The sequence below is a fragment of the Schistocerca cancellata genome, chromosome 3, assembly GCF_023864275.1.
Source record: "Schistocerca cancellata isolate TAMUIC-IGC-003103 chromosome 3, iqSchCanc2.1, whole genome shotgun sequence".
Classification (NCBI taxonomy): domain Eukaryota; kingdom Metazoa; phylum Arthropoda; class Insecta; order Orthoptera; family Acrididae; genus Schistocerca; species Schistocerca cancellata.
The window spans coordinates 214,976,747-215,004,347 of NC_064628.1; the positions used below are offsets into that span (position 1 = coordinate 214,976,747).

Sequence of the window (27,601 nt, forward strand, 5' to 3'; positions counted from 1 at the left end):
GTCATCCACAAGGTCATTTATGGTCAACACACACACACACACACACACACACACACACACACACACACACACACATGCCCGAGGGAGGACTCGAATCTCCGCCGGGACTAGCCGCACAGTCCGTGACTGTGCCTTTGGTACTGCGAGGGCTAATGTGGTTACTGTATAGTGGAACTGAAGCTCACAGTCTTCTAGACTATGGAGCTAAAACAATAATACAGACAGAATAAGCTCACTTGCCTGGTATCTTCTCGTGTGTGCTTCCAATCATTGAAACTACGCTTTGAAAGATCTTTTATCCCCACCTTTATGTCGATGTACCTTCCTTGGAACGCGTTTCCGGCCACACGCCCATAAATCTCTTTTCTCCTTGTTTCCTCACTTATCCTATCCCTCACTTTGACACACACACACACACACACACACACACACACACACACACACACACAGAGAGAGAGAGAGAGAGAGAGAGAGAGAGAGAGAGAGAGAGAGAGAGAGCTCGATCTAGGATGTTACCGGTGTGCTCTGTATCTGTTCCACACTACACGCTGCGGCTGTTATCCCCCTGATCATCGGCAGCGCTCGAAATTTGCTCCGCATGATGACACCATGTTCGCCACTGACACTCCCTAGAATATAATTGTATACTCAAAAAACTATAGTAAAACTTCTATTGTTTCCTTTGTAACCCACATTAATGGTAAATATTCATCACAGCCTCCCCCCACCCTCCCCCCCCCCCCCCAAAATACAAGTGACACGCGCGACAGAATGAGACATTTGGATGGTGCGTCTGCCTGCGTGATGTCGCTGCAGGAAATCTTCCGTAGGAAAGAGATGTGCTTGCATAGTAATGTCGTGTCCGTGTACCTCAGTCGGTAAGAGCAACGGTCACGAAACGCGAGGGTCCTGGTTCGTGTTCGAATCCGGCACGCAGTTTTAATCTTTCACAAGGATTCTAAACAGTGCATTGTGCTTTGTAGAGTGAAAATTTCATTCCCGAAACATTTGTGTGCGCTATCGTGCTGGTATCTACAATAATGTAAGAAAACAACCGTGGTGCAAGATTCGTGACGAGACAATGGTGTACGGCCGTGCCACAGTTTATTGCTGGCCCCGCCATAATCTCTGGCAGAGCGACAGTGCGTATCTGACGACTTGGCGAGTGCATATGTAAAGTTAACGTTGCGAATCTTACTGTAAGGGACGCTATTAACTGCTACATAAGAGTAGTTTGAAAGAACGCTATAGAATGTCGAGAAAAGTAGTACAGCTGTTAGCAACTAGTATGAGGAAGAAGAGTTCCATTTCACTCTGATCATACTGTCGCGACGTGTGAAACAAAAACATCCGAGTACTTTGCGCAGGATCTCTTCAACCCTTTGGACATGGTAACAACTCCAGAAGCCTTCATCTCCGATTTTTCTGAAGAAATGGGGACGCCAGTGGTTATTAGTGTCGTGCAGAATAACAGATTAGTCTCTATATTTAGAAATTAATTCCAATTTTAGGTTTCTTGCTCATTACGATCGACTTTGAAGCTCTGATGGCTTCATTATCAGGCAGATGCCGTGAAAAAATTGCGGCAGGCCTGTAAAGTTCATATCTGTGTATTCATGGAATGGTGTCACATACAGTTTAACCTAAATTCGCGTTATGGTGAAACTTATCTGACAACGTTCTGTGATTTTGCAGATATATAATTGCAGGTTTGCAGCAACTTAATTGCAAAGGCATGTGCCTGATGCTGAAGTCGTCAGAGTATCATAAAATATGGGTATCTGGAATTGATTTCAGAATAAAGAGAACAAATAGTTGCAGTACCCAACAATTCCAAAAGACATTAATTGGCTTAAGGAAGTCAGGAATATAACTCTTCTGTACAGTCTTTTCCATTCTGAGTGGCGAATTTGCTGCATTGTCACATTCTCCATGGCTAGCGACAATCAATCTCCCATCTTCATTGCTTCACATGCTTCCACTTGCTCTTCTCTCTTCTTCTCCTCCCACATCTACTTCTTCCTCCCCCTCGTCTCCTTCCTCCTAGCCCTTCTTTCTCCTACCCCTCCTTCTCATCTACTTTCTATTGCACCCCTTTCTTTTCTTGTCCTCCTATGCCTCCTCCTTGTTCCTCCAATGCCTCCTCCTTGTTCCTCCAATGCCTCCTCCTTGTTCCTCCTATGCCTCCTTTTCTTGTTCCTCCTATGCCTACTTCCTACTTCCACTTCTTGTCTTGTCTTCTTCTGCTCCTGCTTCTCCTCCTCCTCCTCCTCCTCCTCCTCCTCCTCCTCCTCTTCTCTACTTTTTTGAATATCATGATTTCGAAGGAAGGATGGGTTCCACCATTCAGTTGCATTATCGCTTTGTATTACACTTTAATTTTTAGATTTAGATCCATCTGTCTCAAAGTGACATTCAGTCATCAGAAAATGTAAAACATTCTAAGGTTTGTTAGTGGCCGAATCACCTTGGGTTTAGAAAAGTAAATAAAAAGTAACTTAAAAATAAAGTATGCGGGTTTGTAGCCTAATCATTACCTGTACAAATATGCCCTCGCTAGCAGGGCCTCCGTCGAAACTGGCCGAAAAGTTGTTGTGGGAACAGTATACTAATAATAATGTGGCCCACAAAGAATTTGCAGTTGAGACATCTTACTTGCTCTTAGATGTTGACTGAACTACTGTTTATCGCCATGTCGAGTCTGACCTATTGTAATTGCAGTACGGATAACCATATAGCCACATACTCCAATGACGTCCTGATCTCCTGTAGTATCGCTTGAGGGCAGAAACCTAGCAGTGAAGTAACAATTCAAAAGGCTCAGATGTGGCGAACAAATATTTAACACAGTCATAGCATTAATCAGTACGAATACAATGTGCACAGTAAATATCATTTGGAAATAACACAGTTCACAGTCCGATCCTATTGTCACAGTTTGCATTAACTCTTACTTGAAGATTAACACAGTCCATTAAATTAATTACATATTCGCTGTCCAAGTAATCATTTAAAGGAGTCACAGGATTATTGAATATGCTCCCGGTCGCGAAATCTAGATAACTTATGGTACATTTTCTGACTACTGATTGAACCTACATGGTCTGCGGAACACTTCTCCGCATCGGCGGAAATAGGTCATGCTCCTTTCAAACTCTGCGCAGACTGACTAAAAATGGCTTCCAACAACGTTCTTTTATAGGTTTGCAATAATCAGGGCTGGAATTACCTATTGTTGTTTACTAGAATTTCATCAATTAAAGATTTACATTCCTGAGTAACCGAACAATGGAAGAAGTTTCCTATACAGAAATAAGTTGTACTGAATTACGATGGATTGTTTGCCTAAATATGGCATAGTATTGCAGTGACTGTGTTTTTATCAAATACGTAACTTTGAAACTAAGTGAGTGCAAGAGTTGCTAATACATTTTCGTCATTGGTTGTAGGAATACTTCACTTGTTTCTGTATCTTTTTGGTCTGCTTCATCAGAAAGTCGCATATGAACAATGATAACGAAGTCTGTCATTAAGGATGTTTAGTAATTTTTAGACAAACTAGTTAGTTCATAACTCCTGATAACCTAAGGAATGTAATACATAATGAAGTTGGATAACCCCTGAGTCGATATTTGAAATTTTTAAGTATTGTGCACATACCATATAATTGATAATATCAAACACACTACAAAACTTGCAAAAAAAAAGTTGGGGGGAGAAAAACATAACAGCCGGAAAGGATCTACTCGCTTTATTACAAGTTGCCTGAGCAATGCTACGTCTCTGAAAGTTACCAAAGTTACCTACGAAGGGCATTCAATAAGTAATGCAACACATTTTCTTTCCTGCAAGCAGGTTGTTTCTCCTCACGATTCCGATGAATAATATTATTCCCCACTCCTTGGCTACAAAAAACTATTTTTCAGCATAATATCCATTCAGTGCCACGGCCTTACACCACCTTACCGGGACAGCCTGTACGCCCGCATGGTACCACTCCACTGGTCGCCGTCGGAGCCAACGTCTTGCTGCATCACAAAATCACAAACCTCATCTCGACTGCTAGTGATACGAGGCCGTTGGGATCCAGCACGGCGTTCCGTATTACCCTCGTGAACCTACCGATTCCATATTCTGCTAACAGTCATTGGATCTCGACGAAGGCGAGCAGCAATGTCGCGATACGATAAGCCGCAATCGCGATAGGATACAATCCGACCTTTATCAAAGTCGGAAACGTTATGGTACGCATTTCTCCTCCTTACACGAGGCATCACAACAACTTTTCACGAGTCAGGTGCTGTTTGTGTATGAGAAATCGGTTGGAAACTTTCCTCATGTCAGCACGTTGTAGGTATCGCCACCGCCGCCAACCTTGTGTGAATGTCACAGCATATTCTTCCTGTCGTTTAAATTTCGCTTCTGTGGCAAGTCATCTTCGTGGTGTAGCAATTTTAATGGCCGATAGTGTATTTCACGATGTCCCACAACAAATTCTGCATTTTTTTTCTTCGCCGAGAAAAAATGTGTCGCATTATTTACTGAACGCCCCCACGTATAAGCTGTATCGGTGGGAACAGAGGAGCCGCTGCTGATCCGTGGCGCACGTTTGGGTCCGCAGTACGAGCACCCGGGCACGCTGCTGTGCAGCCAGTGCTCGGCGGCGCTGCCGGACTTCGAGTCGTTCCGCGAGCACGTGGTGGCGCACCACCTGGAGCCGGCCGCCGCCTCAGCCGCCCCCGCCGCCCCCGGCGCGCCGCCCGCGCTGCCGCTGGCGGCCCGCTGCGCGCACTGCGGCGCCGCCTGCCCCGGCGAGGACGCGCTGGCCGCGCACGTCGCCTCGCACTTCCTGGCCACCGCCACGGAGTTCGGCTGCTCCTCCTGCCTCAAGCTGTTCGCCAAGCCCGACGAGCTGCAGAAGCACCTAATGGACATCCACGCGCACCACCTCTACCGCTGCTCCCTCTGCAAGGACATGTTCGACTCCAAAGTTGCCATCCAGGTACGCGGCGGGATCGCTTCCGCCAGATCATCGGCACGCTGCACGAGCCTTTTTACACTTCCTTTTATTTCTTGTTCGTTTTCCAGACTTTTCAGTCAAGAATATTTGCACTACATCTACAATTTACTGTACCTTACCAACAAGGGGTAGTCGCGAAGCTTTGTCACCTCGAATAAACAAAGTTACGTAATTACTCTTTTCATTATATATACTAAGATGGTATCTGTTCTTTCGAACTCTTACGGGAATCGGCAACGCGCCGCGAGTAATGAGTATACGGGGGCACTACGATTGTAGTGCGGGACAATACGTTGAGAATGTGCGTTTCGCGGGAGGCGTGCCAGAGATAAATCCCTGCAGTCGCGCTATCCTCTGTGTCCTCGGTGGCTCAGATGGACAGCCGGCACTGTAACTCGGCGTGTTCGGTCGGAGGGTTCGCTGCCGTCTGTAATAAAAAAAAACTGAGTTAAGGGATCAATGACGAACTGAAACGGGTGTCTTGCGACGTCCGCAACGAGCAGATACAACGAACAAAAAAAACGAACAAAATGAGGTTAAAAAAAAAATGGATAGAGCGTCTGCCATGTAAGCAAGAGATCCCGGGTTAGAGTCCCGGTCGGGGCACACATTTTCCTCTGTCCCCGTTGACGTATGTCAACGCCTGTAAGCAGCTAAGGGTGTTCATTTCATTGTAATTTCACTCTTTTCTTTATTTTTTTGCAGGCGTACGTCTTCACTTGTTGTACACAGTGAAATACCCGAAATCTCCTAGTTCGTCTCAGAGGCCAAAACAAGATATCGCTCTCCATTGATAAAGTAGAATATCGTGCTGCAAATCAGTTTGGCAACAGCGGAAACGTTGCACCAGTGTCTACCATGACTAGTGACGTGTGCCTGCAAGCAAACAAAAAATTAATTAAATAGACGGGCTGTACGATGGAAATAACTTGAAGACGGTATTATACAAGGTGATTCTTATCCGTGTTTAAAAGTTCCCAGAGCGACGTAGATGACGTTGTTAAAAGTAATTTAATATAAGACACATGGGGCCGCCATGTCAAGAAATACCCCAAATGTGGATGACAAATGTTGAGCCGGCCTCTGTGGCCGAGCGGTTCTAGGCGCTTCAGTCCCGAACCGCGCTGCTGCTACGGTCACAGGTTCGAATCCTGCCTTGGGCATGGATGTGTGTGATGCTCTTGGGTTAGTTAAGTTTAAGTAGTTCTAAGTCTAGGGGACTCATGACCTCCGATGTTAAGTCCTATAGTGCTCAGAGCCATTTGAACAAATGTGGAACATGTGAAGTCACCAAATGACGTACCTCGGAGCACATCCTACCCCCGCCCGCAGGAGAAAGTGCGCCAGATCGCTCCGCTACGCTAACCTATTTTCGAACACCTTTTGTGAAAAAGTTACAAAATTGTCCTCGCTGTAACCAAGCAAAGGCTGTTCTTATTTTACTTCTATTTATTTATGTTACTTCTTTTTTGTTTAGTGACTATTTATTAAAGAAAACGTGGTTCATTTTCTGGTAGCGACGCAGTTTGGAAGCTTATGCTCATTTTCTAGTGATGTAACAGGCTACGCCCGTTGTACTTTACTTTGCAATAAATCGGTGGTGACCACAAGATCGGTATATTAAATAGTAAAGTTTAACTCCATGTGTACACATAATTGCCCAACGCGATGAAAACAGTACTCACTGTCACATGCAAGACTCGAACGCTGAGCCCCACGCTGTAAGTTCGCGCACATGGGCCTAGAGCCACACCGACAGGAGTACTTGACTTGGCATGATCAGCTGCGACATATTGATACACTCAACCGCTGCACGTGGGGCCACTCACATCATCCGCCGATGTCACATGTTCTACATTTGTCATCCACATTCTGGGTATTTCCCAAAATTTGTAGCCCCATGTCTCTGATATTAAATTACTTGTTTCAGCGTCACCCACGTCGCTTAGCAGTTTTTAAACGGTAGTAGTAGTAGTCATCCTGCAGAAATGGAAAAGCACGTAGATGAAAATGAGACAGAAGATATAATACTGCGAGAAGAATTTGACAGAGTACTGAAAGATTTTCGAACCCTTGTCCGTACGAGCATTCTCTAATATTGTGATGTCAAGACTAAATCTCTATGTTACTGATACACGTTAGAAGCTCAAGGAGCTGCTTAGGGAGAAGTTACCGACAAGAATGAGTGTGACAGTCTGTAAATTGTGGAACGCTGTGTGACGTGAGGGTGTGTGGGCGTGCCGCAGGTGCACTTCGCGGTGAAGCACAGCAACGAGTGCAAGCTGTTCCGGTGCACGGGCTGCCCGGCGGCGGTGTTCCGGTCGGAGGCGGACTTCGGGCTGCACGTGCGCGCCACGCACGCGGCGCCCGCCCCCGGCTCCGCCCCCGGCGCCGGCGCCGCCCCCGGCAAGGCGCAGCAGGCGGCCCACCGCTGCCTGTTCTGCCGCCTCAGCTTCTGCTCGGAGCTCGAAATGCAGTTCCACATGGCGGCGCACTCCAAGCAGTTCCACTGCCCCGTCTGCAGGGAGGCCTTCCACGTCGAGTTCCTGCTCGACAAGCACATGCAGACGCACCACTCCACTCACCAGGTGCGTTGTCTATCATCTCGGCATTATATTCCCCAAAGAGAAGGGATTGTAGAAATTTATTCGTGCGACTTGCGATGACATCCGTAATAAAACCAACAGGAAACGAGCGTGTCAATCACAATGGTGACGTAGACGCTGTTACCGGACGATTCATTTACACACCATACACTGCGATCATTCATATTGCACTGTGTTATCCATACGTTTCATTGGTCCCAATCTTCATCATTGCACTTGACTCGCGGTAATGAAATAAACAAATAATAAAATACTTGGAAGATGCTGTCAATGATTTCATTCAAAAAGTATGCTACGACTTGGTCCCAAAGGAGAAAAACACACACATTCAGTTTCCTAATCTATTCGACATAGCGAAAAAATGTCACTTCATCCGTTCTTTGTATTGTATGTTAACCGGGGGCCTAGAAACGGCGGAGAGGCTCCGTCTCCGCCGCAGCCGCAGTGGTCCACAACCCCACGACTACCGCAGTCCACTTCACGCCTCCGCCGCCCCACACCGAACCACTCTTTCAAGGTTGTTGTGCGGTTCGGCCCCCGGTGGACACCCCCCCCTCCCCCTCCCGCCCAGGCAACGTTTCACACCAGACGAGTGTAACCCATATGTTTGCGTGGTGGAGTAATGGTGGTGTACGCGTACGTGGAGAACTTGTTTGCGCAGCAATCGCCGACATAGTGTAGCTGATGCGGAATAAGGGGAACCAGTCCGCATTCGCCGAGGCAGATGGAAAACCGCCTAAAAACCATCCACAGACTGGCCGGCTCACCAGACCTCGGCACAAGTCCGCCGGGCGGATTCGTGCCGGGGACCAGGCGCTCCTTCCAAATCCGGAAAGCCGTGCGTTAGACCGCACGGCTAACCGTCCTTACTATAAGGGACGAAATAGACATAGATACAACCAGCAATAAAGACATCAACAGCTCTATTTTCATCTCTCATTTATTCCAGACAACCAGTTTCGGCGTATCATTATGCCATCATCAGGTTCGCTGTGCTAAAATATTGTATTGCCAGACAAAATATTATGTAAATGCGAACCCGAACCCACACCAGCGTATGTAACACGGCTCTACACCCGTAAACAATCTGAGCTCACATTGACGGTCAGGGACCGTCGAGCACACTCAATTATTTACTGAATGTATTCATATCTGTCTTCCTCTACAGTTGTTATCCTCTGCAGCACCCTTTAGTATCATGGATGTTACTCCTCGATTTCTGAACAGATGTCCTATCATCCTGTCCCTTTTCCTTGTCAGTATTTTCTACATAATCGTGTTCTCGCCTATTCTTGGGAGCACCTCCTCGTTCCTTATCTCATGTTGTTGTTGTTGTCTTCAGTCCTGAGACTGGTTTGATGCAGCTCTCCATGCTACTCTATCCTGTGCAAGCTTCTTCATCTCCCAATACGTACTGCAACTTACATCCTTCAGAATCTGCTTAGTGTATTCATCTCTTGGTCTCCCCATACGATTTTTACCCTCCACGCTGCCTTCCAATACTAAATTGGTGATCCCTTGATGCCTCAGAACATGTCCTACCAACCGATCCCTCCTTCTGGTCAAGTTGTGCCACAAACTTCTCTTCTCCCCAATCCTATTCAATACTTCCTCATTAGTTATGTGATCTACCCATCTAATCTTCAGCATTCTTCTGTAGCACCACATTTCAAAAGCTTCTATTGTCTTCTTGTCCAAACTATTTACCGTCCATGTTTCACTTCCATACATGGCTACACTCCATACAAATACTTTCAGAAATGACTTCCTGACACTTAAATCTATACTCGATGTTAACAAATTTCTCTTCTTCAGAAACGCTTTCTTTGCCATTGCCAGTCTACATTTTATATCCTCTCTACTTCGACCATCATCAGTTATTTTACTCCCCAAATAGCAAAACTCCTTTACTACTTTAAGTGTCTCATTTCCTAATCTAATACCCTCAGCATCACCCGACTTAATTCGACTACATTCCATTATCCTCGTTTTGCTTTTGTTGATGTTCATCTTATATCCTCCCTTCAAGACACCATCCATTCCGTTCAACTGCTCTTCCAAGTCCTTTGCTGTCTCTGACAGAATTACAATGTCATCGGCGAACCTCAAAGTTTTTATTTCTTCTCCATGGATTTTAATACCTACTCCAAATTTTTCTTTTGTTTCCTTTATTGCTTGCTTATCTCATCAGCCCACCTAATTGCCAACATTCATCTGTAGCACGACATCTCAAATGCTGCGTTTCTCTTCTGTTCCGGTTTTCTCACAGCCCATGTTTCAGTACCATATACAATGCTCTGCTCCAAACATTTTCAGGAATTTATATCTCAAGTTAAGACCTATGTTTGGTACTAGTAGACTTCTCTTGGAGAGAAACACCCATTTTGGTAGTGCTAATCTGCTTTTGATGTCCTCCTTTCTCCATCCGTAATGGATGATTTTGCTGCTTAGGTAGCAGAATCCCCTTAAATGCGTCCACTTTGTGATCAGAAATTTTGATAAGTTTGTCGTTATTCTCCTTTCTGCTACTTCTCATTACTTTAGTCTTTCTTCGATTTACTCTCGGTCCATATTCTGCAGTCATTGGATTGTTAAATCCATTTAACGCTTCCAGTAATTCTTCACTTTCACTGAGGATAGCAATGTCATCAGCGAATCTGAAGAGGTTGAAAAATAAGCCAACCAGTTGCAAAACAATGGCTTGTTAGCCCTTGACCTAGGTTTCGACATTTCTAAAAATGTCTTCTTCAGAAGGAGTAGGCCTTGTTACATCACGATCCTTCTAAAGAAGATATTTTTAGAAATATCGAAACCTAAGTCAAGGGCTGATAAGTCTTTGTTTTGCAACTGGTTGGTTGATTTTTTCAAAAATGGTTGAAATGGCTCTAAGCACTATGGGACTTAACATCTGAGGTCATCAGTCCCCTAGACTTAGAACTACTTAAACCTAACTAACCTAAGGACATCTCACACATCCATGCCCGAGGCAGGATTCGAACCTGCGTCCGTAGCAGCAGCGCAGTTTCCGACTGAAGCGCCTGGAACCGCTCGGTCACATGGGTCGGCGGTGATTTTCCAATTTCTCCAGATTTACAGATTTGCTGTTTCGCAGCCATGTTTAAGATTTACATTAGCGAATCTTGTCATTGATATCCTTTCACCCCGAATTTTAATCCAATTTTTGACTGTTTCTTTTGCTTCAGACGTTCCATCCTCGATGTATAGATCGAACAATAGAGGCGAAAGACTACATTCCTGTCTGACACCCTTTTTAATCCGAGCCCTTCGTTCTTGGTCTTCCAGTCTTATTGTTCCTTCTTAGTTCTTGTACTTACTGTATATTACCCATCTTATCCTATAAATTACACCTATCTTTCTCAGAATTTCAAACATCTGTTACCATTTGACACTATCGAACGCTATTTCCAGTTCGATGAATCCTAAGAATGTGTCTTGATTTTTCTTTAGTCTTTAGTCTTCCAGGGGAAAATCTGAAGAGCCGACAGAGCCCACACCCTAACCTGGTAGACGACTCCAAAATTCAGCAACTAGGTGTCTCCGGGCCAGAGTATCACAGGACCCCACCGGACCTCCACATCAGACAGGCAGGAAGAACAAGTACGCCGACCCCAATTAATCACCACCGCATGGCCAGCACAGCGGCGAGTCACCTCCGCCCCAGACCACTCTGCTCATATTGCGAGGCACAACAACCTTAGCGCTAGTCACTAGCAGGTCAGGCAGAGCGAACTACCCGGAAAACCAACTACCGTCTCGCTTTCCGCCGGCCACCGCAAACACACGCCAGCGGCGTCATAGTGAATCGCCACCGGAGCGCCGTCCGCACCAGGACAGCGCACTATTGTGGTGTGTATACTGTAAGACCTTCGGTACACACACACCATCAGATTATTTGACTTGTCGCTCTAACGAAGTAGGCGAGTGTCAGCAATATGTCTCGTGGTCTTATCGTGGCGTGTTTATCTTCTGCCGTTAGGTCAGACGATAGAAATGCCACATGCACGCTTAGAGTAGCAGATTGACAGTGACCAACTTTAAACAGAACTTGATTAATTTTCACACACATTTATTAAAATAATAACAAGCATAAAAATAATTTAACTTGGTTCTGGATGCTATGTACAATTGACAATCTGAAGTTCCTTTGGTCTTGGTACGTTAATCTTATTCTCACATATCTCTGATACTTGACAAACTAGCCCGCATCTCGTGGTCGTGCGGTAGCGTTCTCGCTTCCCACGCCCGGGTTCCCGGGTTCGATTCCCGGCGGGGTCAGGGATTTTCTCTGCCTCGTGATGGCTGGGTGCTGTGTGCTGTCCTTAGGTTAGTTAGGTTTAAGTAGTTCTAAGTTCTAGGGGACTTACGACCACAGCAGTTGAGTCCCATAGTGCTCAGAGCCATTTGAACTTGACAAAGTGTTATTCATTTATCTTCATGGCTATGTACAGGAATATGATAATCTTATTAGGCGCAAACTGAAACTTGACTATAGACTGGTACAGACTAATGCAGACTGACTAATCGGAGTTCTGTACACTCGTTACAATACCTCGCGCGTTCAGGTATCATTGTGCGAGTGTGATCCGCGAGGAGAAAAGGTCCTACGTTAGCAGCAATCTCATTGGCTGCGTGACATATTAATACGCGGATCGGCGGAAGCAGAATTTGGTCCGTCTTTATGGCAGCGCCATCTCGTAGTGCGGAGACGGACGAGCGCTGCGCCTGCGCTGTTGTGCTTAGGGGGGCGCTCTAGTGGGAAAGTTGTGTACGCGCTGACTACGCGGAACTATGTACACAACTACCATAATCGATTACAGTGCGCGCTCTGAACAAGATCACAGGATAGCGGCGCGCGCGATACTAATAATAAGCATTTTTCCATTTTTCTGGGGCTCTTATAGAGTTGATGCTTTTGTTGATTGGTGTTCTCACAGCTTCCAACATCATAGCTTACACCACTTTTTCCAAGCAGATGTTCTTTTTTTGAGTTACGTCCACCTCAACTAATCCGTCCTCTGATGATCTGACTTCGGTTTGCGGTTGCAGGTGGTGAACGGAAGCGCGCCTGCGACGCCGGAGCCTTTACAGCACGGCCCCGTAGCGCGCCAGCTGGCTCAGAAGTCTTCACCCAAGGCGAAGGGCGGGGGCGGCGGCCGCAGCAGCACGGACAGCAGCGGCGCGGGTAGCCGCCTGGAGGAGGACGCCGCCTCCACGGACTCGCACCAGCACCTCGGCAGCGGCCGCAAGGGCGGCGGCTCCGGGGGCGGCGTGCGCGCGTCCAAGGCCGGCGCGACCGGGGGCGGCGGCGGCGCGGTCAGCCTGCAGTGCGCCTACTGTAGCGAGACGTGCAAGTCGCGCACCGAGCTCGAGAACCACACCAAGACGCACGCGGGGGCGGCAGCCGGCGGCGTGGGCGGCGGAGGCGGCGGCGCGGGGGCGGCCGGTCCCGGCGCGACCGGCAAGCACAAGTGCAACATCTGCGACGAGCTGTGCCCGTCGGCGGCGGTGCTGGCCGAGCACAAGCTGACGCACTGCAAGGTGGCGGCGGGCGCGCCGGCGTGCACCGCGTGCAAGGCGCCGCTGCAGCGCGAGGACGACCTGCGCGCCCACCTCGCCAGCCACGCGGGCGACAAGCTGCCCGCGCCCTGCCCCGTCTGCCGGCAGACGCTCGTCTCCGACATAGAGGTGCGCAGCCAGCCCGCAGCTTGCCTAATGTAGGCTTCCGCTTACTCCTCAACTTACTGAGTCGAGCGAATATCCCGGCTCTGTAGAAGACTGGCAAACGTTTGTGTACTCTTTCGCTAGTATGGAGCTGCATCTCCATACACATTCCACAACCCACCGCACGGTGCGTGGGGGATGGTACCCTGCACTACAACTAGTCATTTCCTTTCCTGTTCCATTAGCAAATAGCGCGATGGTAAAATGACTGCCTACAGGGTGTTACAAAAAGGTACGGCCAAACTTTCAGGAAACAATCCTCACACACAAAGAAAGAAAATATGTTATGTGGACGTGTGTCCGGAAACGCTTACTTTCCATGTTAGAACTCATTTTATTACTTCTCTTCAAATCACATTAATCATGGAATGGAAACACACAGCAACAGAATGTACCAGCGTGCCTTCAAACACTTTGTTACAGGAAATGTTCAAAATGTCCTCCTTTAGCGAGGATACATGCATCCACCCTCCGTCGCACGGAATCCCTGATGCGCTGAGGCAGCCCTGGAGAATGGCGTATTGTATCACAGCCGTCTACAATACGAGCATGAAGAGTCTCTACATTTGGTACCAGGGTTGCGTAGACAGGAGCTTTCAAATGCCCCCATAAATGAAAGTAAAGAGGGTTGAGGTCAGTAGAGCTTGGAGGCCATGGAATTGGTCCGCCTCTACCAATCCATCGGTCACCGAATCTGTTGTTGAGAAGCGTACGAACACTTTGACTGAAATGTGCAGGAGCTCCATCGTGCATGAACCACATGTTGTGTCGTACTTGTAAAGGCAAATGTTCTAGCAGCACAGGTAGAGTATCCCGTATGAAATCATTATAACGTGCTCCATTGAGCGTAGGTGGAAGAACATGGGGCCCAATCAAGACATGACCAACAATGCCTGCCCAAACGTTCACAGAAAATCTGTGTTGATGACGTGACTGCACAATTGCGTGCGGATTCTCGTCAGCCCACACATGTTGATTGTGAAAATTTACAATTTGATCACGTTGGAATGAAGCCTCATCCGTAAAGAGAACATTTGCACTGAAATGAGGATTGACACATTGTTGGATGAACCATTCGAAGAAGTGTACCCGTGGAGGCCAATCAGCTGCTGATAGTGCCTGCTCACGCTGTACATGGTACGGATACAACTGATTCTCCCGTAGCACTCCCCATACAGTGACGTGGTCAACGTTACCTTGTACAGCAGCAACTTCTCTGACGCTGACATTAGGGTTATCGTCAACTGCACGAAGAATTGCCTCGTCCATTACAGGTGTCCTCGTCGTTCTAGGTCTTCCCCAGTCGCGAGTCATAGGCTGGAATGTTCCGTGCTCCCAAGACGCCGATCAATTGCTTCGAACGTCTTCCTGTTGGAGCACCTTCGTTCTGGAAATCTGTCTCGGTACAAACGTACCGCGCCACGGCTATTGCCTCGTGCTAATCCACACATCAAATGGGCATCTGCCAACTACGCATTTGTAAACATTGCACTGACTGCAAAACCACGTTCGTGATGAACACTAACCTGTTGATGCTACGTACTGAAGTGCTTAACGCTAGTACTACAGAGCAATGAGTCGCATGTCAACACAAGCACCGAAGTAAATATTACCTTCCTTCAATTGGGCCAACTGGCGGTGAATCGAGGAAGTACAGTACATACTGACGAAACTAAAATGAGCTCTAACATGGAAATTAAGCGTTTCCGGACACATGTCCACATAACATCTTTTCTTTATTTGTGTGTGAGGAATGGCCGTTTGACCGTATCTTTTTGTAACACCCTGTATATGCCTCCGTACGTGTCCTAATTTCTCGTATCTTATCTTTGAGGTCCCTATGCGAATTTACACTGTTGGCAGTAGAATCCTTCTGAAGTCATTCCGGTTCTCTAAGCACTCTCAATACGTCCACATCTACATTTATACTCCGCAAGCCACCCGACGGTGTGTGGCGGAGGGCACTTTACGTGCCACTGCCATTACCTCCCTTTCCCGTTCCAGTCGCGTATAGTTCGCGGGAAGAACGACTGTCTGAAAGCCTCCGTGCGCGTTCGAATCTCTCTAATTTTACATTCGTGATATCCTCGGGAGGTATAAGTAGGGGGAAGCAATATATTCGATACTCCATCCAGAAACGCACCCTCTCGAAACCTGGACAGCAAGCTACACCGCGATGCAGAGCGCCTTTCTTGCAGAGTCTGCCACTTGAGTGTTTGAACATTGTCTCAGGAGATCATCAGTAGGAAAGCTGAGTGAAACCTATTGTACTTCGACGTGAACCAGGCTGCAATTTAAGTCACTAATCTACGTTTCGGGAGAAATACGAAATGAAAGTTTGGAAACTTTGTCCTCAATTAATATATTCTGAAACTTAGGTGAACAAGTATCACTGCCAAGCCCATGCTAGTCTTTACACACTCACTCACAATCCCTTTCACTCACGTTAGCAAGTTTATTGTGTTGCATTTCCTGAAAACGTAATAGCTACAAAAATACTGATTGTTTTTTATTGATAATGCCCGCCAAATATTAAGTCTGTCGGCAGCAAATGCAATCACAGTTCTTAGCCACCGATCAGCTCAATACGCCACACGGAATATAAGTCTTTTCTCGTCACAAAATTCACTTAAAAATTCCGAAATTCCTACACACCCATCGGAATAATTATGCCGTCACTTTACCACACTTTTGATGTATGTAACACGGCTAGATCCGGCAACTTATCATTTCCATCGGAACTACTACTACACACGTCCGAACTGTTTCATGGCTAGGCTCCGACTCCTTAGAATACTCTGTCTTCTCTACCAGCAGAGAAAGGCGCGCGAAGAATATTGCTTTACCTTTGGTCAGTGTACTCATCAGCCAATAGCAAAACAACATTCTCCCGCGCCAATCCGCGCTTTTCCTCAATAACCAATCGCAAAATAGTAAACCTAACGACTGCACTTTTTACCGACGTAATTATCTAATATGCTGAAGTTTTGCTTATGCATAAAGTTATTTACTATTGTTATTTATACCTGAATTAACTTTCCCTTTACCATAAACTTATTTTGCAAATCTATTCTACAAAAAATCCCCTTTGTCCATATGCATACTTCTTCGAAATGTTCCCACACTATATCCTGCTACATAACTCGTTAAACAATTATCTCCATATTAACCTTAAACCACACTCACGCATCATTCATACTGCTAAAAGACATATATAACATTTTACGTACACACATAGAAATAATAAGACTTTATGAAAATACTAGAACAGTTTATGAAAAACATTCAATTACTTTAGAGCACTCTAGTGGGCACAATCGAAACTAAAATCACAGTCCCCCTATCCAATTCTGTCCTCTATCGGCTGATACATAAACTACGTGCGCATCCAGTCTCGCGTCACCATCTGTCACTATCCAGCTCTGAGACACATCTCCCACTTAACCGCCTCCAAGGCAGGATCGTTATACGGCGCTGCGCCTCGCTCCCTTGTTGATGGACTACATTTTCTAAGGACTCTCCCAGTGAATCTCGACCTGGCACCCGCCTTATCAACAATGTTCCTCGAAAAGACTGTCGTCTTCCCTCCAGGAATTCCCATTCGAGTTCCAAAAGCAACTCCGTAATACTTACTTGTTGTTCTGACCTACCGATAACAAATCAAGTAGCCCGCCTCTGAATTGCTTCGATGTCTTCCTTTTATCCGACCGCTTGTGTATCCCGAACACCCAAGCAATACCCAAGACTAGGTCGCAGTTGCGTCCTATATGCTTTCTCCTGTGCAGATGAACCACACGTTCCTAAAATTCTCCAAATAAACCCAAGTCGACCATTCGCCTTCCCTACCACAATCCATTTCATATCGCCCAGATATTGAAACAACATGACTGTGTCAAACAGGACATTTTTTAATTAATGTATTTATTTATTTATTTACTTATTTCTCAAGCAGGACAGTACTAATGCTGTACCAGTACCTTAAGTGTTTGTTTTTCCTACTCATCCGCCTTAACTCACATTTTTCTACATTTAGAACTCGCTGCCATTCATCACACCAACTACAAATTTTGTCTGAGTCACCTTGTGTCCTCCCACAGTCACTCAATGACGACAACATTCCATACGCCACAGAATCATCACAAATAGCCGTAGACTGCTGCTCACCATGTCTGCCAGATCATTTTTATATATATGAAAAGTAACAGCAGTCTTATCACATTTCCCTGGTGCACTCCTGACGATTCCCTTATCTTTGATGAACACTCGCTGTCCAGAACAACGTACTGGTTTCTTTTGCTTAAGAAGTCGTTGAGCCACTCACATACCTGCGAACCTATTCTGTATGCTGGTACCTTCGTTAATAGGCTGCAGTGTGGCACTGAGTCAAGCACTGGATCAGCCATTCGAGAAAATTGTCTACGAAGGATAATTCAGAACAAGCGAAGCAGAATGTTATGAATCATTGTACTTCATGACAGCCGTCGGCCGCACAGTGCAGGTGCAACAAATACTCTCCTGCAGCGTTTTCGTTGGAAAGTATTTGATCAACCACCATACAGCCCGGATTTAGTTCCGTCTGATTTTCATCTCTTTGCTCACATGAAACGTTGGCTTCAAGGACAATATTTTGGCACAGACAACGAGCTGCAGACCAGCGTCGAGAATTGGCGGAAAGGACATGTGAGTGCATTGTATGGCGAGGGTACTGAAAATCTGGTACGAGGGGTCACTCCGTAAGTCATGCTAACTATGATATATCTCCAGTAATGCGTCGCTATGGGAATTCCTCGAAGTAGATTGAACCGGTAGGGTAGTGTGTGTCTTAACGTCAACAAAAAATAGGGTTCCAGTACATGAGGTTGAAATGAAACACACACATTGGAACTCTGTGTACATATATTTTGCACGCGTACAGACGGAACAAAAATGAATCAAAATCAGCTACTGTGCTCCAAAATAGGCCCCCAGTGTATCCACAGAGGGTCGCCAAGGACGAAGAAGGCGTTGAATGCATTGGCATTGCCATCAATGTGTGTCGCCGAAATGCCGTGTGAACATCCGCCCTGCTTGCAAAGCACCTCTCATGCAATAGTTTCTTCAGCTGTGGAATGAGGTCGAAGTCGCATGGACTGAGGTCTGGTGAGTAGGGCTGGTGAGGGAGGATGCATCTTGAAGCAGGGCCAAGTCCACACTGAATCTTTCAGGTATTGGTACCGAGTCATCTTCGTACGCGGTCGCTGTCTGTCGGTTGATTCCGGTAGTGTTTGCCGCTGACTTTAGAATGCATTTACTGCGATTATGGTGGTGCGAAATATTCACAAGGTGTACCATAGTTGCAGTGACTCATGAAACGAACCTCGTATCGCGCTACAATGGATATCTAAGTCGGAGCGGCGACTGTGAAGAGAAGTAGCTGGAAGATGTTGCAGATAAAACATTTTTTGATTTTTGCTGTGATTTCTATTTCACGACCGACTAGACCACGTTCAAAACAAACAAAACAAAAGGTTAATGCAAAATGCCGAAAAAGATCACCTAAACTACCGGGTGATCAAAAAGTCAGTATGAACTTGAAAACTGAATAAATCGTGGAATAATGTAGATACAGAGGTACAAATTGACACACATTCTTGGAATGACATGGGGTTTTATTAGAACCAAAAAAATACAAAAGTTCAAAAAATGTCGGACAGATGGCGCTTCATCTGATCAGAATAGCAATAATTTGCATAACAAAGTAAGACAAAGCAAAGATTATGTTCTTTACAGGAAATGCTCAATATGTCCAACATCATTCCTCAACACTAGCTGTAGTCGAGTAATAATGTTGTGAACAGCACTGTAAAGCATGTCCGGAGTTATGGTGAGGCATTGGCGTCGGATGTTGTCTTTCAGCATCCCTAGAGATGTCGGTCGATCACGATACACTTGCGACTTCAGGTAACCCCAAAACCAATAATCGCACGGACTGAGGTCTGGGGACCTGGGAGACCAAGCATGACGAAAGTGGCGGCTGAGCACACGATCATCACCAAACGACGCGCGCAAGAGATTTTTCACGCGTCTAGCAATATGGGGTGGTTCTAATAAAACCCCATGTCATTCCAAGCATGTGTGTCAATTTTTACCTCTTTATCTACATTATTCCGTGGTTTATTAAGTTTTCAAATATATACTGACTTTTTGATCACCCGGTACTTTGAATGCGATGACAGGTGAGTGATGAGCTGCTCGTTGTGTGACAGGTGCGGGTGCACGCCAAGTTCCACGTGCAGCAGGGCCAGCAGCAGCAGCAGCGCGGCAACGTGCCCTGCTGCCTGTGCCTCAAGCCGGGCGCGGCGCCGGCCGACGCCGAGCCGCCCGTCTGCGCCGACTGCCTGGGAAAAGCAGCTGCCGCTGCAGCTGCGGCGGCGGCTGCGGCTGCAGCTGCGGCGGTGGGCGGCCAGCAGACGCGCTGCCAGGAGTGTCACCTCAAGTGCGAGTCGGCGCAGGCGCTCGAGGCGCACGTCGCCGCCGCCCACCGCAAGGCCTACCAGTGCATCAAGTGCCAGGTGACTCACCCGCCCACTCTGTACTGCTGTTGTGTTGTTCTGTGTGCACCTAGACTAACACCGGACATCCAGTGTCCACACAGAATATGTAGCAAGGGAAGGGAATTCTACAGTGAATAAAACTGTTAATATGGGACAAAGGTCTCATTCATCCCTGCATATAAACGGATTGCACCTCAAGTCTCCAAGTTTGTGAAGGTATTTGGATGCACAGATTACATCTGGTCAAACCTAGTACTACAGTGAGAGAAGTACAGCGAGAAATTTTGCTACGATTCAGCACCCAGCGCCAAATCTACAGACGTCCTAACTACACACGAAGACAAAAAAATGAACCACGAAGCAGTTTTCCGAATGGGACGAAAATGTGTAGATGTGATGTACAGACAATCAAATGATTACAATTTCAAAAATATTGGATGATTTATTCAAAAGAAAGAGCTTCACAAACTGACCAAGTCAATAAAGCCATTGTCTACTTCTGACCCGTTGTGCAAATAGTTATTCTGTTTGGCAATGATTAATGGAGTCCTTGGATGTACTCCTGTGTGATATCGTGGAAAATTCTGTCAAACTGACGCGTTAGATCGTTAGGGCCGGTCTGCAGAGGGGTCCAAAAAAAGTATCCACTGTTTAAAATTCCATAACTTGCAAAATAATTGACGGAATTGTCTCATTTTTGGTGAAAGGGTAGCTTAAAGTCCAACTTATAGATATCACTGCAGGTGTTCGAAATGGTCACCATTAGCATCCACACACAAAAGATTCCACCGAACAGCAGCACGAACGTTGGATATTTGCACATGTACGATGGATTCTATAAGTTCATCCAATGTGCGTGGCTTTTGTCGATAAACGACTTCCTTTAGTGTTCCCCACAGGTAAAAGTCCAGAGGAGTTAGGTCTGGGGAACGTGGTGGATACTCCACAGCACCCCTACGGCTTATCCATCTTCCTGGTGGATTTTCGTCGAGATACGACCTAACACGATTTTGGTAGTGAGCTGGGGCACCATCTTGTTGAAAGTAAACACTTCCGTCTCCATACAAGTCACGGATGGCAGGTAAAATGGATGTCTGAAGCTTCTGAAGGTACACCTCACCAGTAACTGTGCCGTCAAAGAAGACTGGCCCAATCAAGCCACGGTAAGACAACCCACGCCACACATTTACTCCTGGCAAATTCACGGCTTTGTCTACATCGACGTTCGGATTTTCGGCGGCCCAGTAGATGCAATTGCGGCGATTTACTGTACTATTGAGTTTGAACTGTGCCTCATCAGACTACACAATCATATCTGCAAACCCTTCATCGTTGCGCATCATGTTAGTAAACCATTCGCAGTACTCCATTCTACGATCTGGGTCATCCTCGTTCATTGCGTGTAGCAATCGTGGCATGTAGCACTTCCACTTTGCTGTCATCAAAATTCACCAAACACTTGAGCGACTCACTCCAGTTTCACGGTCACACTGTCTCACAGACGTCTGTGGTGAGCGAGTGAATTGTTTTAACACACGACGGGAGTTAGCTGGACTTGTTACTGTTACAAGTCGTCCAGATCGTTTCCAAAGCACTTGCCCGCGAAAAGCAAAGGTCCCGAGTTCGAGTCTCGGTCCGTCACACAGTTTTCATCTGCCAGGAAGTTTCGTCCAGATCGTTGTTTGTGTACATCTTTAACACAGCCTTCGGCTTCAAATTTGTCTCGAATGTGACGAATCGTTAAACGTGTCGGTGTCTCTGTTCGATACTCATTTCGCCATTGCCGTTGAACCTCATTGTTTTCGTACTTAAAATGTTAACAATTACAATGTCTTTGGCAAACGTCAAAGTTTTTATTTCTTCTCCGTTAACTTCGATTCTCTTTCCCAGGTATTTCCTTTGCAGCTTGCCCAATCTTCAGATTTCTTCTCAACTGCTGCTTCCGTTTCATGTCTTTAGATTATTGTAACGGCAATCTCGGTTCTGCTATTTGTAAATAACCTTTCGCTCCCTGTTTTTACGCTATCTACCTACAGAATATCAAAATGCGCTATTATTTTTGGTAATTTCCTACTCTCTTCTGTCATTCCACTCTACACCACTACCTATCTGGTCCTCACTTTGTGTCATTGTTGTGTGACTACCTGTCATTTCCTGGATCCAGTTCACTGCTGAAAAGTTTATGTACTCGCTTATGTGCTAGATCTTTTGCGTAACATAAGTCGGTGCTATTTGGATAGGTTTTACAGGTAGATTGTACAGGTTGGGAGAGTTTTTGCCCCCACGTACATTTTTAACAGATGAGTCTGAGAAATTTCCTCTGGTTAGGCTGTGGTAGAATCTAGAGCTAAATATTTCCTTCACGGTTGTGTTTAGAAAACTACTACACACACACAGAAAGTGTTTAACGTTTAGCACGTGAGTGATTTGCAAGCGTTGTAAGAGACCAGCATAGCAAACTATTAAAGTTTATTTTCTTACAGACTACAGTTCCACTGTATCAACAATGGTAATCGCTCTCGAACAATCACAGAATACCTTTGTTCAGTTAAAGGGAAAACAGTCAGTTTTAGGTGCTGTGTACAGTGTCTAAATCACTGTAACAGAATATCAAGCCTTCATTAATTGGCACTGACATTAACTTTACCATCTGAAGTAACTGGTTGACAGTTAACATTAAAAACTCAGTTTCTTATAGCATGTCATTTAAGTCGCAATTCCAGTAGGCAGAAGGCCCCCCCCCCTCCTTTTCCAGCCTCGCCGGCCGTGGTGGCCGAGCGGTTCTAGGCGCTTCAGTCTGGAACCGCTATCGCTACGGTCGCAGGTTAGAATCCTCAATAGAAACCTACTCCTGTGTGAATTTCCTCACGTTCGGAAAATCTGCGGCGAATCAGTTCCTCGACTGACTGGATATCGCTGTTTGTTGCCAAAGCCGTTGACCTTCTCTCGGTATCAACACCATCCATGTCTGTGCGGCTTTGATCAAACTGTTGGCACAATTTCGCTATGGTTGAACGAGGACATTGCATTTGTTCCATAGACTGCCAGAATTTCACGTTGAACCTGTGTGCAATTTAGACGTTTTGCCCACAAGCATCGTGCTGTCCGGCGTACTTCAGCTTAAGAGTATGTTTGCAAGATGCCCTCGCTTCTAAACTGATACTGTTATTACTCAGCTTAGCCGCGAGTCCGTAGAGGGTGGTATATGTGACGTACTGTATAACTGGTCAGCATTCCCACCCGGAATTTGCGAGTGTAAGTCGGACCTTCGTTGATCCGCCTTGGTGGGTCGTGTCGTTGGATTTCCTCCTACCTGTGCGCGGCGCAGCTCTCGTAAATGTCTTCCCGTGCTGCGCCGGCCAGAGTGGCCGAGCGGTTCTAGGCGCTTCAGTCTGGAACCGCTATCGCTACGGTCGCAGGTTCGAATCCTGCCTCGGGCATGGATGTGTGTGATGTCCTTAGGTTAGGTAGGTTTAAGTAGTTATAAGTTCTAGGGGTTGATGACCTCAGATGTTAAGTCCCATAGTGCTCAGAGCGATTTGAACCATTTCTTCCCGTGCAGATTCTTCATTGGCGCATTGGATGTCTCTGTCGGTGGAAGCTAATTATCTGAAATTGCTGTCGATCAACTTTGGGGTACCTGTTTACTCGAAATTAACGTTCAGAATGCCGTAATATCACTTTTATTGCTATTAGATCAATAATGAAACACTCATGTCACAAACTAATCGTAACCGAGAGCATGTCTACCATCGAACAAGACCGGAAGAGCTCTTAACGCCGACTGCTGACTTTGGCGCACAGTCCGTATCTCTTTCTAGTTTCGTCATAGTTCTTGTATTTCCGATCAAGTTCGTACTTACTAAGATATGCATTTGTTAATGAACGGGTGTGAATTTTAACGAGGCTAAATTATGATAAATAATTTTAAACATCGAGAGGCTCCTCCTTGTTCATGTTGTCATAAATGTCTTTAATTATTAAATATAAATAAACAAAATCGGTGGCTTTGGCGCCAAGATGGCGATACTTCCCGTCATGTATATTTCCCAGGCTGACGCTTGTTGCTACGGTCCAGCGCCGAGCCCCACCCCACTACGCACGACATACGTGTCACCTAGCCAGCCAGCGTGGGATATGCTCTCCGACTCGTGGCCGTCTACGGACTACAGCACTTCCTAACTATCATGAATATATCAATAAGAGACAATAATTTATTAAAACTGGTAAAAAGTCTTCCTCACGTAAGAGGTACCTTACATGTTTTAAATTGCCGCGCCATTTCACTCCCATGCTCTGACGCTGTCTCTGGTGGGAACTCAGAACATGTCTTCCCTTCTGGCAATACTCCACTCTTGTTGCGCAATGCTCTTAACGTGGAACGTCATTTTGAAGTCCCTTCGTAGTTAGAAGGTTTCCTTTCTATCTGTTTTGAGACTGCAGACGCATTACAGTGAGACCTGACTCGTTCGCAGGTGAGCTTCGACAGCGAGGCAGCGGTGCAGCGGCACGTGGCGACGCACCTGCTGGAGGCGGGGGCCGGCGGCAGCGGCGGCGGCGCGGCGTCGCGGCTGGAGTGCCACGTGTGCCGGCGCGCGCTGGCGTCCCCGCTGCAGCTGCAGACGCACCTGATCGAGCACACGTTCGCGGGCTGCGGCAGCTTCACGTGCTACCTGTGCAGCGCCGTCTTCACGGCGGCCGCCGGCCTGCAGCAGCACATGCTGGCGGCGCACGGCCCCCAGGCCAGGCCCTACGACTGCGCGCGCTGCGGCCTGCGCTTCTTCTTCCGCGCCGAGCTCGACAACCACACCTACAGCCATCACAACGAGCGCGAAGACGAAAAGGTAAGGCGCCACAACACCAGAGTTCCCTAACGCGGGCGCGAGCGAGGTGGCGCAGTGGTTAGCACACTAGACTCGCATTCGGGAGGACGACGGTTCAAACCGCGTCCAGCCAACCTGATTTAGGTTTCCCGTGATTTCTCTAAATCGGTTCAGGCAAATGCATGGATGGTTCCTTTGAAGGGGCACTGCCGACTTCCTTCCCTAATCCGATGGGACCGATGACTTCGCTGTTTGGTCCCCTTCCCTCAAATCAACCAACCAACCAACCAACCAACCATATCTCGCTGTCGACTGAGCCGCGGTGCGTAGCAATGTCCCAAAACAGATTGGCATAATTATGGCGCAGTTGTGTACTGGATGCGCTATACTCTATGAAGAAAATTAAGCCGCGTCCGTAAATTTAAATAAATGCTTCTCCATAAAAGAGCGTGTTACAGTTTATTCGTTGGATGGCGAACATATTGTTTCCTTCTAAATGTCAGCGAGAGACTCCAAATGGTTGAAACAACCATTCCTCTTGTGCAATATGGTACGGTTCAGATCTGGATTATTAATGTTTGTTGTTGTTGTTTGGTCTTCAGTCCTGAGACTGGTTTGATGCAGCTTTCCGTGCTACTCTATCCTGTGGAAGCTTCTTCATCTCCCAATACGTACTGCAACTTACATCCTTCTGAATCTGCTTAGTGTATTCATCTCTTGGTCTCCCTCTACGATTTTTACCCTCCACGCTGCCCTCCAATGCTAAATTGGTGATCCGTTGATGCCTCAGAACATGTCCTACAAACCGGTCCCTTCTTCTTGTCAAGTTGTGCCACAAACTCCTCTTCTCCCCAATTCTATTCAATACCTCCTCATTAGTTATTCGATCTACCCATCTAATCTTCAGCATTCTTCTGTAGCACCACATTTCGAAATCTTCTATTCTCTTCTTGTCCAAACTATTTATCGTCCATGTTTCACTTCCATACATGGCTACTCTCCATACAAATACTTTCAGAAACGACTTTCTGACACTTAAATCTATACCTGATGTTAACAAATTTCTCTTCTTCAGAAACGCTTTCCTTCCCATTGCCAGTCTACATTTTAAATCCTCCCTACTTCGAGCATCATCAGTTATTTTGCTCCCCAAATAGCAAAACTCCTTTACTACTTTAAGTGTCTTATTTCCAAATCTAATTCCCTCGGCATCACCCGACTCAATTCGACTGCATTCCATTATCCTCGTTTTGCTTTTGTTGATGTTCATCTTATATCTTCCTTTCAGGAGACTATCCATTCCGTTCAACTGCTCTTCCAGGTCCTTTGCTGTCTCTGACAGAACTACAATGTCATCTGACCAAAAGTATCAGGACATCTATGACTGGACATTAATATAAGCGTGTTCCCCTTTCACTTTTATGACACCGTGAACCCTGCTGGGAGGAACACCACGCTTCCTCAAGAGATGGAACCAAAGAATGTCTGAGGTCTGGAACGAAGTCAATCTTCTGACTCATCCGTAAAGGTGTTCCATTCAGTTTAGGTCAGACTGCTCTATTTCAGGAATGTTATTGCCCACAAATAACTGCCTCACAAATGCTGCTTTTGACTGCGGAAATGGTCATTCTGATGCGATGATTGCCTTCGAACTGCCCCTAACTGTACGCAGAAAACAATGCTGTTCAACTTGGGAAAAAGTTTTCAGTAGCCAAGATCGAGTAAATTAGTCTTTATTGTTTCAACAGCTGTAACTGTCATCCATAGTTCCCAAAAAAATTTTGTTGTTAAGCGTGTTCCATTGCGAATACGTACATCATGCCACGTTGTCTTTGTGGTACATAAAATAGGGCACATTATACAAGGTGAATGGATATCAATGATACGATTCGCTGATGACATTGCTATCCTGAATGAATGGTCTGCTCAACGGAATGAACAGTTTAATGAGTACAGAGTATGGACTGAGAGTAAATCGAAAGAAGACGAAGGTAATGAGAAGCAGTAGAAATGAGAACAGCGAGAAACTTGATGTTTGTATTGATGGTCACGAAGTAGATGATGTCAAGAAATTCTGCTACGTAGGCAGTAAAATAACCAATGACGGACGGAGCAAGGAGGACTTCAAAAGCAGAGTAGCAATGGCAAAAATTGCATTCCTGGCCAAGAGATGATTACTAATATCAAATATTGGCCTTAATTTGAGGAAGAAGTTTCTGAGAATGTACGTCTGGAGTACAGCTGTGTATTGGACCATGGGAAAACAGGAACAGAAGAGAATCGAAGCATTTGAGATGTGGTGCTACAGACTAATGTTGAAAATTAGGTGGACTGATAAGGTAAGGAATGATGAGGTTCTGCGCAGAATCGGAGAGGAATGGAATATGTAGAAAACATAAGGAGAAGGGACAGGATGATAAGACATCTGTTAAGACATGAGGGAATGACTTCCATGGTACTGGAGGGTGCTATAGAGGAGAAAAACTGTAGAGGAAGACAGAGATTGCAATACATTCAGCAAATAATTGACGGCGTAGTTTGCAAGTGCTTCTCTGAGGTGAAGAGGTTATCACAGGAGAGGAATTCGTGGCGGGCCGCATTAAAATAATCAGAAGACCAAAAAAAATCGCCAATAGTCGACATGTGCAGCATTGGAAGGGCAGAAATACCCCTGATGGATGTGTTGCTCAGGTGTCATCTGACGACTAGTCCACTTTCGAAGTCACCCAGCTCTCCTCAACGGACCCGTCGTGCTGTTACTGATTCTCTACTGACAACACAGTACTTCTCACCTCTTTTTATCCTATGAGATCCGCCTCTCAAAAAATACAGTGGTCGATTCCATATTGCATAGGAAACTCGGGTACTTTTGATCAA

At 46.2% G+C, this 27,601-nt stretch overlaps 2 protein-coding genes across 2 annotated transcripts in view; both read left to right on the forward strand.

Moving 5' to 3' along the window:
* LOC126176231 (zinc finger protein 423 homolog) overlaps positions 1-27,601 on the forward strand; it is a 268,751-nt gene that overhangs the window by 235,513 nt on the left and 5,637 nt on the right. The window contains exons 7-12 of the mRNA XM_049923376.1: positions 4,622-5,002; positions 7,267-7,608; positions 12,694-13,332; positions 19,614-19,760; positions 19,818-19,919; positions 24,377-24,745. Of these exons, the coding sequence (XP_049779333.1) occupies positions 4,622-5,002; positions 7,267-7,608; positions 12,694-13,332; positions 19,614-19,760; positions 19,818-19,919; positions 24,377-24,745 (1,980 nt within the window). The remainder of the gene's footprint in view (positions 1-4,621; positions 5,003-7,266; positions 7,609-12,693; positions 13,333-19,613; positions 19,761-19,817; positions 19,920-24,376; positions 24,746-27,601) is intronic.
* The window catches only part of LOC126174848 (HEAT repeat-containing protein 3), a 649,038-nt gene that overhangs the window by 79,903 nt on the left and 541,534 nt on the right, over positions 1-27,601 (forward strand). The window lies entirely within an intron of this gene.